The sequence below is a fragment of the Balaenoptera musculus genome, chromosome 15 (genome assembly GCF_009873245.2).
Source record: "Balaenoptera musculus isolate JJ_BM4_2016_0621 chromosome 15, mBalMus1.pri.v3, whole genome shotgun sequence".
Classification (NCBI taxonomy): Eukaryota; Metazoa; Chordata; class Mammalia; order Artiodactyla; family Balaenopteridae; genus Balaenoptera; species Balaenoptera musculus.
In genome coordinates, this window is record NC_045799.1 from 40,443,400 (window position 1) to 40,464,861 (window position 21,462).

The following is a 21,462-nucleotide window of genomic DNA, read 5'->3' on the forward strand; positions in this document are numbered from 1 at the left end:
TCTACCCCTTTGTACTTGGAGGCAGGTAGGAAAAGTGCTTTCTCTAGTGAACTTTGTTCTTCCTCAAAAACTGGGAAGCAGATCTGACCAAGGAAGCAGCAGCGGGTTTTCCCCAGCAACTCTTCCACCCACCCTCTCCCCTTTCATGGCCCCGCCAACCTCCCTCACCATTATCCTTCCCATCCCACGTGACTGAAGCTTGAGATTGACTTACATAGTAATCCTGATCTAGACCTTTCCTCCCAATTAGATGTAACTGTCCAAGAGATACCTAGAAATGATGAGTTTTGACAATTATTTTAGCAGTAGTATTCATTTCAATAAAGAAAAGAAAAAAATTAATTGATGATTTTAATGCAATATATTGATCCAGTTTGCTACAATTGGCATGTCTTAAAAAAGAAGCAGGAAACTGTTCCCAATTCTGTGTTTTATTGGGTAAATGGTTGATGTTGGTCATATGGCTTCCTCGAGGCCAGAAAGCTGGCCTGGTAATGTACAGCAACACCTGGGCACGCAAACCTAGTGGTCTTAACTCTTGGTTCTCAAAGGTCACACAAATGCTGTCCTATTTCCATTCCCATTTCCAAAGACAGGGTATTTCTGGATCCTGGTAAGAGTTCATTCATATTAAAACCAACATTGGATGGTACTTTTTTTCTATAATTACCATCTAATTTTTTTAGGAGTAAATGCAAAAAACAATGCCATTACTATTGCAACTGGCTCTCCCATAGGCTATAAGGAACTGAAAGATACAGACAAAAAAGGAGTAGAACAAAGAGGAGGGGGTTCTCTTCCCTTTCCCATTCAGGATGGGGCATTGTTAACCCTTCTAGGACTCAGAGAGAACCAAGCCCTTTGTAATTTGCATGTTCTAAAAATTCAAGCTCATCTGTATACATTACTTGTATCTGAACATCTCCTCTTTCAGCCAAAAATTTATAGTATTGGTATATGTCCCAGTCCAAAATCTCACTGTTAGAACTCAGATTTTCAGGTCTTTCAGTTAATCTCACTTTTTCCACTGGAACACCTTCACTTTTTTCCAATTTGTCAGCAACTGTGAATAGAAACAAGCCAGAGAGTAGCCAGAATACACAGACTGTAAGAGACAACAGTCAGCTTACAGAAAAAACTATTAGGCCTATGCTCTTTAAATTGTGCAGAGATCTGGTCTACTAACAGAAAAGAAATATCCTTAGGAGATAGAAATTTGCTAATTTTGCTTATTTGGTTCTGAGAAAAGTACAATACACTACTTATTTTTTGCAGCCTATACAAATATTTTATCAATATATGTAAGACCCTAGCCAAGCAGGCTCAGGAAAGAAGACAGATTTCAGAAGAAGGCAACCAACCCCTTCTATCACTGACTTTTACTGGGTATATTGAAACTACAATACAAGAGTAAGAACCGCTTCTTAATTATTTCCTATGGATAGTCTGAAAATAAATTTTAAATATGGTTGAGTAAACCTAACAAAATACGCAATTTGAAATATATCTGGTAATTCCAGTTTCATTAAGCATACAAAAACATCTTGATATATATAACATCTTTAATTCAAAAGTAATTTTTTTTCTTTCTTTTCTCAGATCCTAATAATGTCAAAGATGTAAATTCAGATGTTATTCTGATCATAGAAATTAACCATGGACTTTACCCTATTCACTTCTTGGAAGACTTTTACTTAAAACTCTATTATGTAGTCTGGTTCAGTGATATTGCATGAGGAAATATTACATACAACTTTGAAAATGATTCTAGGAATATATATTAACCTCGTGCTCTGTTTTTGTATAGACAAAGGATAGGGTAATAGAATAATGGTTACTTGAATTGTTCTCAAGTGCAACAACAGAGATTGCCAAGGTATAGAGATTGCCAAGGTATGTACCTTACATCCATTTCTTCAGGAATTTTTAACAAGTCATCCCATATTCTAAATGTTAGAATTACAGAAACTGCTTAATATTTATTGATGTTATATTTAAATTCTCAGTTTAAGGAAAGAAGACCACAAGATCAAGTAAAATAGAATTGTTTGGAGACATGAACTAACAAAAATAAAAGATAAGTACAATCATTTAAAACTTTTGGAAAAGTAACTATTAAGAAATCAGAAACTCTACATTGTATTAAAAGAATTGTATTATAACCGATGTTAAAGCACAGTCTTTAAATACTTTCATAAATATTTCAACTAGTATTGATTTGTTTTTTTTAATTGCTTGGCAAGTCTCTTTATCTTAAAATAAATTATGTGGATTACTCACTATAATCTGCCACTTTCTTGTAATGACTTAGGGCAACTTCGCAATTCTGTAGAACACTGATTCCTGACAAATATCTGTACCCCTAAAACACATATAAATTCTTAATATTTTGACAATGCTATATTTATAACACACCTATTTGGGCCCAAGAATATTTAATTACAAACCAAAATCATCTGGGATATCATGCTTCCTCCAGCACTTCCAAAGGTGTAATATATCAGTGCCTAAAGTTTAAAAAAAGGTTATTCGACATTTAAATTTGAAACTCAAACCCAATCATTGCCTTTTTATCCCTAACCTTGAACTACTCCAAAATAAATTACAAATTTCATTCTCTTCCTCTGTAAAGATGGCTGCCATTCACTGGGGGCTTATTGAGCTCTGGAGTCTGTGAAAAGGGGATTGTACATGATATTTCATTTAAAAATCACAAAACCCCTATGGAGTAGATATTATCTGAAAGTTGATAATATGGAACATTAAGAAACGAATGGCATTAGGACCCTAAACTTCTCTAACTATTGAGCTGTGCTCTTAACCACCACACTAGAGTGAGCCCTTCACTTAAAGAGTAGACCCTCTATTCAGTGTCCCTTTAAAAAATCATTTTTGTTCCAGAAAAAATAGAATGACCTTACCTTAGCTTGATTGTATTCCATTCCTATTCCACAAGAAGACAAAAATCCTAATGCCTAAAGCCCAAAAGAAAAAGAAAAACTCAATAAATCCATTTATTTTACAGCTATTCTTACCTACATTAGTAAGGGGTATTTTAAATGTCTGCTCTATAATTATTTGTATTGTTAACTTATTTCTTATACCATAGCAAATTGCCTTATTACACTTTTGCTAAGGCTGCAAGAAAAATTTGGAAAAGGTTACAATAGTGGAAGTTTTGTATAATATATGTGAAAATAAGCTAATACTGAATTTTAGAATAATTATAGTAATAAAATAGTATAAACCAATGCTCTCTATGTGCTTACCTTTCTCGGCAATGAAAAGACTTATTCTCCAATACTTTTAAATTTTAATTTGAATACTTTTTTACATATTTTAAAAATAAAATGTGATGGATATAAAAAGTTCAAACAGGAAGAACTATATTGAATAAAAAGTGAAAGTCTGAACACAGAGCAAGATGGTGGAATAGGAAGCCCCAAGCCTTGTTTCTCCAATGCAGCCAAAATATACAGTCCAAAAAGCCTTTATGAGAACTTCAGAAACCAGTTAAGAAATCGTAGTTACCCAGTCAAACTCACAGCAAAGAACAGGCCATTAAAGTAGGTTAGAAAAGCCATTATTTAATCTGCAATCTTATTGCAGGTTATTAAGGTTATTTAATCTGCAATCACTCCTCCCCCAGGCCAGCACAGCTTGGTGTGATCAGGAGAAAAAGTCCAATTTGGAGCTTCTCCCTTGGGAGGGAAAGAGGAGAGTGGAACTTAGGTCCAGTATTCCAGCTTTTGGTGGGATTGCCTGAGGGACTGATTTCTGTCTTGCCTGATACAGAGTGCTAATGGGGAACCAGCATACTTTGGATTCCCCAGGGGGCTGCTGAGAACAAAAGAGCTCATCGGATTGTTGCAGCAACAGAGAACTTGTAGCATACTGCAGATGGCAGCCAGCACAACTCCACACAATCAGGAGAAACAGCCCACCTCATGGCTTCTCCCTTGGGAAGGAAAGAGGAAAACAGAGTGGGAATTCTGACTTTTGAAGAGGGGCTGATCGAAGATTTGGCTTTCATCTCATCTGATTTGGAGCACTGACAGAACTGGCATGCTTTAGATGCTGGGGGTCTCTAAGCAAAAAAGAGAGCTTGGAGGCTTGTTGCAACACTAGAGAGCCTGCAGTACCACAGAAGGCAGTACCACCAGAGAGAGCAAGTGATTACAACCTCCTGAAAAAGAAACCTCTGTAACTGGGGAATTACAAACACAAATCCAGAGAAGATACATTCCCAGAAAATATTTGAGAGACCCCCAGAATCTCTAGCTGTGTTTATTGGTGAAGGTCTTCCTCTGTATAAATCTAGTCCATAAAGACTGGGAAAGGTGGCTGTTTCCCCAAATGCATAAATCACAGCAAAAAATAACAAGGCAGATAAAGAAACAGGGAAATATGGCCCAACCAAAGGAATAAAATAAATCTTTAAAAATTACCCTAAAGAAATGGAGATTTACAAATTACCAGACAAATAATTCAAAACAATCATCTTAAGCTCAAAATGCTACAAGAGAACACATATAAACAACTAAATAAAATCAGGAAAATGATGCATGAACAACATGAGAATACCAACAAAGAGATAGAAACTATTAAAAAAAATCTTACAGAAATTCTGGAGCTGAATACAATAATAGAATTGAAAATTTCACTAGAGACGTTCAACAACAGACTTAATCAAGCAGAAGAAAGAATCAGTGAACTTGAACACAAGTCATTTGAAATTATTGAGTTGGAGGAACAAAAAAAAAAAGGAATTTAAAAAAGTGAAGAAAGCCTAAGGGACTTGAGGGACACAAAAAAACTGAACATTATACACATTATGGGAGCCACAGAAGAGTGAGAGAAAAAGGGGCAGAGAGCTTATTTTAAGAAAATTTGGCTGAAAAATTCCCAAACCTGAGAAAGGAAATGGGCATCTAAATTCAAGTTCAAAGAACTCCAAGTAGGATGGACTCAAAGAGGCCAACACAAAGACACATTATAATCAAAAGTCAAAGACATAGAACACCAGATGCAGCAAGAGAAAGGAGACTTGTCATGTACAAGGATGTTTCCATAAGATTATGAGCAGATATCTCAGCAGAAACATTACAGGCCAGAAGGGAGTGAAATGATATATTCAAAATGCTGAAAGAAAAAGCTGTCAACCAAGAATACTGTATCTGGACAAACTAACCTTCAAAAATGAAGACAAAGTATAGAACTTCCCAGATAAGCAAAAGCTGAGGGAGTTCATCAACACTAGAGCTGCCTTACGAGAATTGCTAAAGGGAATCCAAGTTGAAATGAAAGGATGTTAGCTCACAACACAAAAGCATACAAAAATATAAAGCTCTCTGGTAATAATAAATACATAGACAAACAAAGAATCATGTAATACCGTAATGGTGGTGGATAAGTCACTTTTAATTCTGGTAGAGAATTTAGAAGATAAAAGCATAAAAGAAGATAACTATAACTAGAAAACTATGTTAATGGATACAAAATATAAAAAGATGTGATTTGTGTCACTAATAACATAAAGTGGGTGGAGGGCAGAGTCTATGTGATTGAAGTTAAGTTGATATCAATTTAAAATAGATTGTCATAACTATAAGATGTTTTATGTAATCTCCAGGGTAACTACAAGGAAAATACCTACAGAAGATGTACACAAAAAATGAGAAGGAAATCAAAGCATGCCATTACAAAAAAATAAATGAAAGACAAAGGAAGGCATCAAGAGAGGAAAAGAAGGACAAAATGACGACAAAACAAACAGAAAACAATGTCCAAAATGGCAATAGTGAGTCTTTCTCTTTAAGTAATTACTCTAAATTGTTATATGGATTAAACTCCCTCAATTAAAAGACATAGAAGGCTCAATGTATAAAAAACAAGATCCAACTTTATACTGTCTACAGAAGACTTACTTTAGATATAAAAACACACATAGGCTGAAAGTGAAAAAAATGGAAAAAGATATTCTATGCAAACTATAACAAAAAGAGAGGGATGATCACACTTAGAAAAAATAGACTTTAAGTCAAAAGCTGTCACAAGAGGCAAAGGACATTATATAATGATAAAAGGGTCAATTCACCAGGAAGATATAACCATTATAAATGTATATGCATCTAACAGCAGAGCACCCAAATATATGAAGCAAACAATGACAGAATTGAAAGGAGAAATAGTGATACAATAACAGTAGGAGATTTTAATTCCCCACTTTCAATAATGGATAGAACAATGAGACAGAAGATTAATAAGGAAATAGAGGAGTTGACCAACACAATGGACTAATTAGACCTAATGGACATATAGCAAACACTCTACTCAACTACAGCTGAATGCATATTCTTCTGAAGAGCACATAGAACATTCTCTAGGATAGATCATATGTCAGGCCACAAGACAAATATTAACAAATTTAAAAAGATTAAAATCATACCGAATAACCTTTGTGACCACAGTGGAATGAAACTAGAAATCAATAGCAAAAAGAAAACTAGAACATTCACAAATATGTGCAAATTAAGCAACACACTCTTGAATAACAAATGGGTCAAAGAAAAATCACAGGAAAAATTAGAAAATATCTTGAGACAAATGAAAACTAAAAACACCATATCAAACTTAGGCAATGCAGCAAAAGCAGTACTAAGAGGAAGTTTATAGAGATAAAAATCTACTTTAAAAAGATCTCAAATCAACAACCTAACTTTACACCTCAAGGAACTAGAGAAAACAGAACAAATGAAACCCGAAGTTAGTAGAAGGAAGGAAATAATAAAGAATAAAGGAAAAATAAACAAAAAAGAGAATAGAAAAACAGTAGAAAAATCAATGAAACTAAGAGTTAGTTTTTGAAAAGATCAGCAAAATTGACAAATGCTCAGACTAAGAAAAAAAGACCCAAAACAGAAAAATCAGAAATAACAGAGGGGACATTACAACTGATGCCACAGAAATGAAAAAGATCATAAGAGAGCAGTATGAACAAATATACACCCAAAATTGGATAATCTACAAGAAATGGATATATTTCTAGAAACACACAACTTATGAAGACTGAATCATAAAGAAATAAAATCTAAATAGACCTATAACTAGTAAGGAAGTTAAATCAGTAATCAAAAACCTCCTACAAAGAACAGCCCAGGATCTGATGGCTTCACTGGAGAATTTTATCAAGCATTTAAAGAATAACACCAATCCTTCTCAAATTCTTCCCAAAAACCAAAGAGTAAAGAATACTTTCAAACTCATTTTATGAGGCCACCACTACCCTGATAATAAAGCCAGACAAGTATGCTACAAGAAAAGAAAACAACAGACCAATATCCCTGATGTATATTGATGAAAAAAAACCTCAACAAAGTACTAGCAAACAGAATTCAACAACACATTAAATGGATTGTACACCATGATCAAGTGGGATTTATTCCTAGAATGCAAGGACAGTTCAGCATATAAAATATATCAAAATATATACTGTTGGCCCACTGCATCTGGGGGGTTCTGCATCCACAGATTCAACCAACCACAGAACAAAAATATTTTTAAAAATCCAGAAATTTCCAAAAAGCAAAACTTAAATTTACTGTACACTGGAAACTATTCACATAACATCTACACGGTAAGTAATCTAGAGATGATTTAAAGTATACAGGGGGATGTGTGTAGGTTATAGGCAAATACGACATCATTCTATCAGGTGAGCCAAAGGTTAGTTCGTTTTTTTTCATAAGATGGCTCTAGTAGCACTTAGTTGTCTTTAACTTTATTCAAAACAATTTTGTTAGATTGTATGTGACAGCTGTCATATCAGTGTGCATTTAAAAAAAGACAACAAAATTGGTGAATTTTTGTATAGCCATTTTAATATTGAAAATGGAAGAAATAAAGCAACATTTTTGGCATATTATGCTGTATTACCTCAAGAAAGGTAAAAACGCAACTGAAATGCACAAAAAGACTTGTGCACTGTATGGAGAAGGTGCTGTGACTGATCGAACATGTCAAAATTGGTTTGCGAAGTTTCGTGCTGGAGATTTCTCGCTGAATGAGGCTCCACAGTTGGGTAGGCCAGTTGAAGTGGATAGCGATCAAATCAAGGCAATAATTGAGAACAATCAATGTTACACCATGCGGGAGAGAGCTGACATACTGAAAATATCCAAATCAAGTGCTGAAAATCATTTGTACCAGCTTGGTTATGTTCATTGCTTTAATGTTTGGGTTCCACATAATTTAAGTGAAAAAAACATTCTTGACCATAGTTCTGCATGTGATTCTCCACTGAAACGTAATGAAAACGTTCCATTTTTAAAACAAATTGTGACGGGCGATGAAAAGTGGTTACTGTACAATAATGTGGAACGGAAGAGATCGTGGGGCAAGAGAAATGAACCACCAACAGCCACACCAAAGGCCGATCTTCATCCAGAGAAGGTGATCTTGTGTATATGGTGGGATTGGAAGGGAGTCCTCTATTATGAGCGCCTTCCAGAAAACCAAACAATTAATTCCAACAAGTACTGCTCCCAATGAGACCAACTGAAAGCAGCACTCAATGAAAAGTGTCCAGAATTATTCAACAGAAAACACATAATCTTCCATCAGGATAATGCAAGACTGCCTGTTTCTTTGATGACCAGGCAAAAACTGTTACAGCTTGGCTGGGAAGTTCTGATTCATCTGCCGTATTCACCAAACACTGCACCTTCGGATTTCCATGTATTTTGGTCTTTACAAAATTCTCTTAATGGAAAAAATTTCACGTCCCTAGAAGACTGTAAAAGGAACCTGGAACAGTTCTTTGCTCAAAAAGATAAAAAGTTTTGGGGCCCAGTCTCCCAGCCCCTGACTCTCTCTCTTTCCCTCTCTGTCCTTCTCTCCCCCTTTTCCTCTCTTCCATTCTATGGAAGAAGCTTTGTTATAAGCAGCCCTAATAAGAGCTCCACATGGTAAGGAAATGAAGCCTCCTGCCAATGACCAGAGGATAGGATTCTGCCAGCAGCCTTCGTTTGGGTTGCAACTCTTCCCAGAGTCTCCGGCCTACTGGACTACTACATCAGATTTTGTATTCACCACACCTCCACAATCATAGTCTTGGTGCTCCAGCCGGGTGTCAGGCCTGAGCCTCTGAGGTGGGAGAGCCGATTCAGGACATTGGTCCACCAAAGACCTCCCAGCCCCAAGTAATAGCAAACTGTGAAAGCTCTCTCAGAGATCGCCAACTCAATGCTAAGACCCAGCTCCAATCAACGACCAGCAAGCTACAGTGCTGGAAACCCCATGCCAAACAACTAGCAAGACAGGAACACAACCCTACCTATTAGCAGAGAGGCTGCCGAAAATCATAATAAGTTCACAGACACCCCAAAATACACCACCAGATGCGGTCCTGCCCACCAGAAAGACAAGATCCAGCCTCATCCACTAGAACACAGGCACCAGTCCCCTCCACCAGGAAGCCTACACAACCCACTGAACTAACCTTACCCACTGGGGACAGACACCAAAAACAACGGAAACTACAAACCTGCAGCCTGAAGAAAGGAGACCCCAAACACAGTAAGTTAAGCAAAATGAGAAGACAGAGAAATATATAGCAGATGAAGGAGCAAGGTAAAAACCCACCAGACCAAACAAATGAAGAGGAAATAGGCAGTCTACCTGAAAAAGAATTCAGAGTAATGATACTAAAAATGACCCAAAATCTTGGAAATAGAATGGAGAAAATACAAGAAACGTTTAACAAGGACATAGAAGAACTGAAGAGCAAACAAACAATGATGAACAACACAATAAATGAAACTAGAAATTCTCTAGAAGGAATCAATAGTGGAATAACTGATGCAGAAGAACAGATAAGTGACCTGGAAGATAAAAAACTGGAAATAACTACCACAGAGCAGAATAAAGAAAAAGAATGAAAAGAATTGAGGATAGTCTCAGAGACCTCTGGGAAAATATTAAACACACCAACATTCGAATTATAGGGGTCCCAGAAGAAGAAGAGAAAAAGAAAGGGACTGAGAAAATATTTGAAGAGATTATAGTTGAAAACTTCCCTAATATGGGAAAGGAAATAGTCAATCAAGTCCAGGAAGCACAGAGAGTCCCATACAGGATAAATCCAAGGAGAAACATGCCAAGACACATATGAATCGAACTATCAAAAATTAAATACAAAGCAAAAATATTAAAAGCAGCAAGGGAAAAGCAACAAATAACATACAAGGGAATCCCCATAAGGTTAACAGCTGATCTTTCAGCAGAAACTCTGCAAGCCAGAAGGGAGTAGCAGGACATATTTAAAGTGATGAAAGGGAAAAAAACTACAACCAAGATTACTCTACCCAGCAAGGATCACATTCAGATTCAACAGAGAAATTAAAACCTTTACAGAGAAGCAAAACTAAGAGAATTCAGCACCACCAAACCAGCTTTACAACAAATGCTAAAGGAACTTCTCTAGGCAGGAAACACAAGAGAAGGAAAAGACCTACAAAAATAAACCCCAAACAATTAAGAAAATGGTAATAGGAACATACATATCGATAATTACCTTAAGTCTAAATGGATTAAATGCTCCAACCAAAAGACATAGACTGGCTGAATGGATACAAAAACAAGACCCATATATATGCTGTCTACAAGAGACCCACTTCAGACCTAGGGACACATACAGACTGAAAGTGAGGGGATAGAAAAAGATATTCCATGCAAATGGAAATCAAAAGAAAGCTGGAGTAGCAATTCTCATATCAGACAAAATAGACTTTAAAATAAAGACTATTACAAGAGACAAAGAAGGACACTACATAATGATCAAGGGATCAATCCAAGAAGAAGATATAACAATTGTAAATGTTTATGCACCCAACATAGGAGCACCTCAATACATAAGGCAAATGCTAACAGCCATAAAAGGGGAAATCGACAGTAACACAATCATAGTAGGGGACTTTAACACCCCACTTTCACCAATGGACAGATCATCCAAAATGAAAATAAATAAGGAAACACAATCTTTAGCTGATACATTAAACAAGAGGGACTTAATTGATATTTTTAGGACATTCCATCCAAAAACAACAGTATACACTTTCTTCTCAACTGCTCATGGAACATTCTTCATAATAGATCATACCTTGGGTCACAAATCAAGCCTTGGTAAATTTAAGAAAACTGAAATCGTATCAAGTATCTTTTCCAACCACAATGCTATGAGACTAGATATCAATTACAGGAAAATATCTGTTAAAAATACGAACACATGGAGGCCAAACAATACACTACTAAATAACCAAGAGATCACTGAAGAAATCAAAGAGGAAATCAAAAAATACCTAGAAACAAATGACAATGAAATCACGACCACCCAAAACAAATGGGATGCAGCAAAAGCAGTTCTAAGAGGGAAGTTTACGGCAATACAGTCCTACCTCAAGAAACAAGAAACATCTCAAATAAACAACCTAACCTTACACCTAAAGCAATTAGAGAAAGAAGAACAAACAAACCCCAAAGTTAGCAGAAGGAAAGAAATCATAAAGATCGGATCAGAAATAAATGAGAAAGAAATGAAGGAAACAATAGCTAAGATCAATCAAACTAAAAGCTGCTTCGAGAAGATAAAAAAAATTGATAAACCACTAGCCAGACTCATCAAGAAAAAAAAGGGAGAAGACTCAGATCAATAGAATTAGAAATGAAACAGGAGAAGTAACAACTGACACTGCAGAAATACAAAGGATCATGAGAGATTACTACAAGCAACTCTATGCCAATAAAAGGAACAACCTGGAAGAAATGGACAAATTCTTAGAAAAGCACAACCTTCCGAGACTGAACCAGGAAGAAATAGAATATATAAACAGACCAATTACAAGCACTGAAATTGAAACTGTGATTAAAAATCTTCCAACAAACAAAAGCCCAGGACCAGAGGGCTTTACAGGTGAATTCTATCAAACATTTAGGGAAGAGCTAACACCTATCCTTCTCAAACTCTTCCAAAATATAGCAGAGGGAGGAACACTTCCAAACTCATTCTACGAGGTCACCATCACCCTGATACCAAAACCAGACAAAGATGTCCCATAAAAGAAAACTACAGACCAATATCACTGATGAACATAGATGCAAAAATCCTTGACAAAATACTAGCAAACAGAATCTAGCAGCACATTAGAAGGGTCATACGCCAAGATCAAGTGGGGTTATCCCAGGAATTCAAGGATTCTTCAATATACACAAATCAATCAATGTGATAAAGCATATTAAAGAATTGAAGGAGAAAAACCATATGATCATCTCAATAGATGCAGAAAAAGCTGTTGACAAAATTCAACACCGATTTATGATAAATACCCTCCAGAAGGAGGCATAGAGGGAACTTACCTCAACCTAATAAAAGCCATATATGACAAACCCACAGCCAACATCGTTCTCAATGGTGAAAAACTGAAACCATTTTCACTAAGATCAGGAATAAGACAAGGTTGCCCACTCTCACCACTATTATTCAACATAGTTTTGGAGGTTTTAGCCACAGCAATCAGAGAAGAAAAAGAAACAACCAGAATCCAAATAGGAAAAGAAGAAGTAAAACTGTCACTGTTTGCAGATGACATGATACTATACATAGAGAATCCCAAAGATGCTACCGGAAAACTACTAGAGCTAATCAATGAATATGTAAAGTAGCAGGATACAAAATTAATGCACAGAAATCTCTTGCATTCCTATACGTAATGATGAAAAATCTGAAAGAGAAATTAAGGAAATACTCCCATTTACCACTGCAATAAAAAGAATAAAATACCTAGGAATAAACCTACATAAGGAGAGAAAAGACCTGTATTCAGAAAACTGTAAGACACTGATGAAAGAAATTAAAGATGATACAAACAGATGGAGAGATAAACCATGTTCTTGGATCGGAAGAATCAACGTTGTGAAAATGACTATACTTCCCAAAGCAATATACAGATTCAATGCAATCCCTATCAAACTACCAATGGCATTTTTCACAGAACTAGAACAAAAAATTTCACCATTTGTATGGAAACACAAAAGACCCCGAATAGCCAAAGCAATCTTGAGAAAGAAAAACGGAGCTGGAGGAATCAGGCTCCTGGACTTCAGACTATACTACAAAGCTACAGTAATCAAGACAGTATGGTACTGGCACCAAAACAGAAATATAGATCAATGGAACAGGATAGAAAGCCCAGAGATAAACCCACACACATATGGTCACTTTATTTTTGATAAAGGAGGCAAGAATATACAGTGGAGAAATGACAGCCTGTTCAATAAGTGGTGCTGGGAAAACTGGACAGCTACATGTTAAAGAATGAAATTAGAACACTCCCTAGCACCATACACAAAAATAAACTCAAAATGGATTAAAGACCTAAATGTAAGGCCAGACACTATCAAACTCTTAGAGGAAAACATAGGCAGAACACTCTATGACATAAATCACAGCAAGATCCTTTTTGACCCACCTCCTAGAGAAATGGAAATAAAAACAAAAATAAACAAATGGGATCTAACGAAACTTCAAATCTTTTGCACAGCAAAGGAAACCATAAACAAGATGAAAAGACAACCCTCAGAATGGGAGAAAATATTTGCAAACGAAGCAACTGACAAAGGATTAATCTCCAAAACATGCAAGCAACTCATGCAGCTCAATATCAAAAAAGCAAACAACCCAATCCAAAAATGGGCAGAAGACCTAAATAGACATTTCTCCAAGGAAGATATACAGATTGCCAACAAACACATGAAAGAATGCTCAACATCACTAATCATTAGAGAAATGCAAATCAAAACTACAATGAGGTATCACCTCACACTGGTCAGAAAGGCCATTGTCAAAAAATCTACAAACAATAAATGCTGGAGAGGGTGTGGAGAAAAGGGAACCCTTCTGCACTGTTGGTGCGAATGTAAATTGATACAGCCACTATGGAGAACAGTATGGGGGTCCTTAGAAAACTAAAAATAGAACTACCATATGACCCAGCAGTCCCACTACTGGGCATATACCCTGAGAAAACCATAATTCAAAAAGAGACATGTACCGCAATTGTTATTGCAGCACTATTACAATAGCCAGGACAAGGAAGCAACCTAAATGTCCATTGACAGATGAATGGATAAAGAAGATGTGGCACATATATACAATGGAATATTACTCAGCCATAAAAAGAAACGAAATTGAGTTATTTGTAGTGAGGTGGGTAGACCTAGAGTCTGTCATACAGAGTGAAGTAAGTCAGAAAGAGAAAAACAAACACCATATGCTAACACATATACATGGAATCTAAAAAAAGAAAAAGAAAGTGGTTCTGAAGAACCTAGGGGCAGGACAGGAATAAAGACGCAGACGTAGAGAATGGACTTGAGGACACAGGGAGGGGGAATGGTAAGCTGGGACGAAGTGAGAGAGTGGCATGGACATATATACACTACCAAACGTAAAATAGATAGCTAGTGGGAAGCAGCCACTTAGCACAGGGAGATCAGCTCGGTGCTTTGTGTCCACCTAGAGGGGTGGGATAGGGAGGGTGGGAGGGAGACACAAGAGGGAGGAGATATGGGGATATGTTTATGTATAGCTGATGCACTTTGTTTTACAGCAGAAACTAACACAGCATTGTAAAGCAATTATGCTCTCAAAAAGATGTTAAAAAAAATTTTGGGGGAAAAAGAAATTTTGGGAAGATGGAATTATGAAAAATGACAGAAGGTAGTGGAACAAAAGGGTGAATACGTTGTTCAATAAAGTTCTTGGTGAAAATGAAAAATGTGTCTTTTATTTTTACTGAGAAAACTGAAGGCACTTTTTGTCCCACCCAGTATAATGTATTTGAACATATGTGGATTTCTGGTATCAGTAGGGGTGTCCTGGAACCAATCCCCTATGGATCCCAAGGGCCTACTGTACCACATTGACAGAATAAAAGAGAAAAAAGTGATCATTTAAACTGATGCAGAAAGAGCATTTGACATAATTCAACACCTTTTTATAATAAAAGCACTAAACAAATTTAGAGGAAAATTACTTCAACATAATAAATACCATGTATAAAAAGCCCACAGCTAACATCGTATGTAATGGTGAAAAACTGAAAGCGTTCCCTTTAAGATTAGGAACAAGGCAAGGAGGCGTACTCTCATCACTTCTATTCAACATGGTACTGGACATTCTAGCTAGAGGAGTTAGGCAAGAAAAAAAAAAAAAGACCTCTGAATTGGAAAGGATAAGTAAAATATTCTTTGTTCACAAATGACATAATCTTATATGTAGAAAACCCTAATGATTTCACAAAAAAACTGCTAAAACTAATAAATTCAGCAAAGTTGCAGGATACAAAATCAACACAAAAAACTAATAGCTTTTCTATACATTAACAATGAACATTTAGAAAAGGAATTTAACTGTCCATTTTACATTAGCATCAGAAAGAATAAATACTTAGGAAAATAAACTAACCAAGGAGGTGAAAGACTTGTACACTGAAAGCTATAAAACAATGCTGAAAAAATTTAAAAAGACATAAATAAATGGAAAATATCCTATGTTTATGTATTGGAAGACCTAATATTGTTAGAATGTACCCAGAGAGATTACAGATTCAGTGCAACCTCTATCGAAGTCTCAATGTCATTTTTGCACAAATAGAAACAACCATCCTAAAATTTATAGAGAATCTCATATGGAAGCTCACAAAATAGTTGATCTATCTTGAGGAAAAAAAACCCAAAGCTAGATGTCTACAGTAATTCAAAACCCTATGGTACTGGCATAAAGCTACAGTAATTCAAAACCCTGTAGTTCTGGCATAAAGACAGACATATAGACCAATGGAACAGTGTAGAGAGACCAGAAATAAACCCTCGTATATATGGTCAAGTGATTTTCAACAAGGATGCCAAGGCATCTGGTGCTTCTGAGAAAAGTACAATCTGCCCTTTTAATTCTGAATGTAAGTGCCTTTGTTCCAGTTACTATGGCTGTGTAACAAATTAACAGGAAACTTGGTGGCATAAAATGACCATTTATTATGCTAAGGGTTCAGTGGGTCAGGAATTTGGCCAAGGTAGAGTGGGGATGGCTTTTCTCTGATCCATGATATGGGGGCCTTAGTTGGAAGACTCAAAGGTTAGGGAGGCAATAATCTGAGTGCTGGTTCATTCACATGTCTGGCAGTTGATGCTAGCTGTTTGTTGAGACCTTAGCAGAGACTAATGGCCAGAACAGCAACATGGGGCCTCTCCTATTGTATGAGCTTCCTCACAGCATGGTAGCTGGGTTCCAGGAGTGAGCATCCTGAGACAGGGGGAGCCAGGCAGAGCTGTATCCTTTTCATGACTTAGCCTTCAAAGTGATGTAGCAATACTTAAAGCAAACTCTATTGTTTGAAGTAGTCACAAGCCCACCTGCATACAAGGAAAGGGAAAATAGACTCTACTTTTTGATGATGTTGATTAGGGGTCTGAAATAGCATGTGGACTGGAAATATTGCTGTGGCCATTTTGGGGGGAAAATGCCATAATGCTCAACAAAAGCCAGAAGAGTGTGGAGATATTCCACTTCCTCTTAGTTATTAATCTTCAAGTCTAACACCTATTCCATCTGTGTATTCTTTTTAGTACAGAATATTTCGAATATGAAAAAGTAAATAAAGTAATATAAAAAACCCATGATCCATCACCCAATCATTATCCATTATCAATTTGGCCAATCTGGCTTCATTTATACCCACACTGATTTTCTCTGGCCATCCAGTTTATTTTGAAGTAAATCTTGGACAATATATATTTCATCTGTAAATATTTCAGTATGTGCCTCTACAAGAAAGAACCTTTAAAAAACAAAATCATAATACCATTATTCACTAAAAACATTAATATAAATTTGTTAATATCATTAGTCAGTATCTATATCTACCCAACTGCCTTATAAATGTTCTTTATTTTTCTTTTAACTTTTTCTCTTCCTTTTTTAACAGTTTATTTGAATTGGGATCCAGATATGGCCAATAGATTGCAACTGAGTGGGAAGTCTCAAGTCTTTTTTAATATCTAAATTTCTTATCCATCTCTTTTCTCCTTGTAATTTTTCGTTGTTGTTGAAAAAACCAGTCACTCCTCCTATAGAGTTATACTTAGCCTGGATTTTGTTAATTACAATACTGTATTTTCTATAGGCTGGCAGTCAGATTTAGAGGCTTGATCAAACTTAGGTGTAATGTGTTTGGCAAGACTGTCTCATAGGAAGTGTTATGTATTTCCATCAGGAGGTATATAGTTTCTTGTCTCTGCTTTGTGATGTTAGCAGCCAGTAATGACCACTGCGTAGGTCCATTGACTTATTAGGGGTGGCAAAAAGATACCATTCTAATTCTGTGATTCCTTCCTCATTTATTAGCTGGAATAATTTTATAAAGAAAAACTTTCCTTGGTCTCCTATACTCTGAGATATAGTTTGTGAAGAATAGTCAATAAATGTTTGAACCTGTCCATTTATCAGTTTTCAAAATAATGAGAGTTGGTTCTCTAACATCCTCCAAAGTGATTAAAGAGTGTTGTTTCTAAGTATCATTATGAACTAATGGATTTAAGTACATTTGAGGTATTTCAGTCCATTGTGGTCATTATTCATCTTCGTGCTGAGTTGTTCCATCTTTAGTAATTTGTGCTTGTTTGAGCTGCCCGACAAGGGATTGAACCCGGGCCACCGCAGTGAAAGCGCCGAGTCTTAATCACTGGACCACCAGGGAATTCTCAATCCTAGTATTTTCTGACAGCGTCCTTGCCATCAAGTAGGATAGGATGTTTCAACATCATCTTGTACATTTCTTGCCCCACACCTGGAATTTGACATTTTCCAAAGATTCTGCTTTCTTTTCAGTGGGAGAGGACTTCTGTTGTTAAGCATAATTCCTTTTGGGGGGGAGAGTTAATATCTAAATTTAACTTTTTATATATTTGTTATCAAATTAAGAGATGTATATGTATTAAAAATTAAAATTCCAATACTTCTGAGGGCTTAAAATACAAATATCAATGCCCTGCTCCTTTCTAGGCTACTCCCTATTTGTCTCCTCAGAGATAACCACTTTTAATTATTTTAGCTGTTTTCTTCTAATAATTACCACCATTAGGATTCCTGATAAGTTGCTACTACTTGCTGTTAATTTATATATTTCACACATTAGCTATAGATTTGCTAGATGATAGATGATGATTTAGGTCATCTACATCACTTTATTTTTTCTCCTTCCTCCTCTTCTCAATAGAGTCATAACATTATTTTTGTCAGAACATAATTGTAATAGTCTGTTTTGGTGTTCCTAATATTTTCAAGTTGCTACTCATTTGTAGCTTTATTATTCCTATCACCATTTTTACAAGTTCATTCTACACTCTTATGCAAATCATGGGTAATATGCCTTTCTTTCTATGCTTCAAATGAAAAACAATTTGGTACTAGCCATTCAGCTTAATAGCTGATGGAATATTTGAAGAGCACAGGGTCATAGGCAGCGTCCTGAGGTGGATTACCAGACTTGCTTTCACCTTGGCATCAACCTATTAGTCTATACTCTTTATTTACCATTAACAAAGCCCACGTTTCTACTTTTTCATCTAGCTCATGAGAACATGATGCGAGACTTTGTTAAATGTCTCCCTAAAATCAAGATACAACAAGGTCTGATAATTCCATCAAAACAGAAAATGAATAATTTCTTAAACATTTTATTAAAATTTCAAGGATAAAGAACTATCTTACTTTTTAAACCAGGGAATTGACTGCAGAGTTCAGTTCTTAAAAGCATAATAGCTCTAACATGTGGTTTATAATTTGTAATCTACTTAATCCATGAACTAAAAAAAAAAATCTAAGATTCTGCCAATTCCTCTTTAGTCTCAAAGGCTCCCTTTTCAGGAAAGTTGATCATAAAAGCTGTTATTACAAATGGAAAGCATCTGGAATCCTGGTACTCCTCTAACCCTTGTAGTTATATTTTAAATGGCTAAATTGGCTCCTTGTAAAAATATCTTTAGCCAATATTATTGGCTAAATAATTTATTTTTCTTGCAACTCTTAGCAATTTTTGATTCTGCTCAATTTAGAATCTTGTTTGTTTATGTAGAAACTTTGATAGTATACAAATATACTGACCTTTATATAAGAAAATGAAGATATGTTCTATTCAGTTGAGCTTGTATTATAAGATGCTTTCACCAACAGTGTATCATTTTGTGCAGAGCCTACCACACTTTTTGGCCTGATCCTCTTGGAGAAAATTGTGAGGTCGTGAAGTTGTGTAGTGGATTGTGCGGGAGTTAATTTCCATCCTGTGATTGGGATGGAGAGCTTTCTCTGTATAAAGCTCATTCTATAAAGTAAGGGCTAAAACCATGATTTTCCCAGCCTCAAATAATCAACTCAAAGAGAATGCTTCCTCTCTCTTTAGCAGAAAAATAACAATGGATGATCTTGAATTAATTCTCTGGCGGGCTTAACTTTTTTTTTTTTTTTTTTCCCACTGCTTAAAGCATGGCAGGCACTAGAGGAAGACAAAAGATGTTATGGCCTGTCATGTAGTAAATATGCCAATTATAGTCAGGGCTGTCCTATTTCTTTACACTTAGGCATTGTTACCTAACAACTTTACAGTAATCAGGTTTTGGTCTTTGGTCTTTTCTGAGATAAGGCTGAGGTGAAATGAGATGGATTATAGAATGATTAAATCTTAATCCAGAAAACAAATGCTGTGAGTTGAAGAGAAGCTACACTATAGTGATGACATCAGTGATACTTTCAGTGGTTTTAAAAGGTCAAGCTCTGCAAATTAGATTTGTTTATAAGACTCTGAACTCAACCATTGTGCTGTGTTGTAGTCACTGGGATTTGAATGGAAAGAGTTAAGTGTAGAGGGTATTTTAGTATATTTCAAAGCAAATTACTCAGGTTCCACGATAACAACTTAAAAATTAAATGTTCCCCCTTTTTCTCTTTATATAAGGAATTATTAAAAGAGAAAAAAGATTAAGCATTTAATTATTATAATTGTTGTACGGGGCTTGAAAGCATCTGTGGTCATTACTTTTAGCTCAAATTGCATGCCAAACAGAAGTGTGAATCAACCCTGATGGAAAACTCAGATCCTTTTTGCACCCTTAATACAAAAAGATGATTAACGTCAAAAAGAAATGCTCTACACGGGTAATCCTAGAATTATCAAAGTGAGTATTTGATACTAAAAATGATTTTTTTTTCAGTAGTAGCACAGTGCTAATAATCATTACGGTGATTAAGTTTTTTAAGGTGATACAATGTGAATGATCCATTTCTTTTTTTTTTAATTTTTAAATTTTATTTTATTTATTCTGTTATACAGCAGGTTCTTATTAGTTATCCATTTATGATCCATTTCTTGATTCTTAAAGCAAATGAGGTTTAAACCCTACCTTCTTGTTTGGCAAATTAACAGACAAATTTTCTATTGAAACAGTTCATCAGTATCAAGAAAAGAATGAGTCTTTCTAATTCTGAATCTCTGCTTCCTTAAATGAGGATCAGAGAAATAAAAAATACATAATTTATCTACCTCCAGCTGGTATACTACAATATCTTATGACATCCTCTAAAATATGGCTTATTTTTGTTTGCTCTTTCCTCAATTTTCACCATTTTCATGAAGACTACACCATTAATGAATAGTTTTCATTATTTGGAAGGTACAGATTCTTTGCAAATCAATTCAATGGACTCTGTTCACAATCTTATTTGCTTTTATTGCCCTTATCGGGATTTCTTTTAGTTTATTTGGATTTTTTGTGAGATGAACCATTCAAGGTGCATGAAAAGAAATAAGTGTGCCTCTTTTCCTCCATCCAGCTTTCCTTTTATACATAGCCTGAAACTGCATTTCTTCCCCCACCCCCTCAATGCCTGCATGAATCTGAGTTCATATCTTTTTTGTTTTCTTTGTTAAATCAGGTCTCTACTAGTCCTCTGGCACTCCAGGCTTCTCCCATCTATAACATTTCAGTATTTCCGATTGTTCTTATACTTTTCCCCCAGAGATAGGTGTCTTCATTCTCACTTTCTCTCTATCTTTATGTCTATCTCTCTCACTCTCTTTCATTATCATTCTCAGTATACATTTCAGCTTCTTCAGCCACATTTCTGTTGCTACGTTGTCCTCTCAGTTCCCAGCAATATTTCCTAGCAGTGCGGCTGGATTCCTGTATCAGGCTGGCACAAACAGCCTGAGAAGAAAGGTGGTCACCTGGCCAGTCCTGTTAAAGAGCCGTGATCAATATGGCACGTGGCCAGCCTTGTCGCAGCAACCAGCCATCAAACAAAGCATTGTTTGCACCACGGAATATCTTTAATTGTTCTTTGTACAAGGAGATAAA

General features: G+C 35.8%; 1 protein-coding gene across 1 annotated transcript in view; it reads right to left on the reverse strand.

Annotated features, from left to right (window-relative positions):
* Window positions 1–21,462, reverse strand: part of SEL1L2 (SEL1L2 adaptor subunit of ERAD E3 ligase) — a 76,003-nt gene that overhangs the window by 31,263 nt on the left and 23,278 nt on the right. The window contains exons 4-8 of the mRNA XM_036826734.1: window positions 2,922–2,975; window positions 2,448–2,507; window positions 2,281–2,362; window positions 909–1,063; window positions 215–271 (exon numbers count right to left, since the gene is read on the reverse strand). Of these exons, the coding sequence (XP_036682629.1) occupies window positions 215–271; window positions 909–1,063; window positions 2,281–2,362; window positions 2,448–2,507; window positions 2,922–2,975 (408 nt within the window). The remainder of the gene's footprint in view (window positions 1–214; window positions 272–908; window positions 1,064–2,280; window positions 2,363–2,447; window positions 2,508–2,921; window positions 2,976–21,462) is intronic.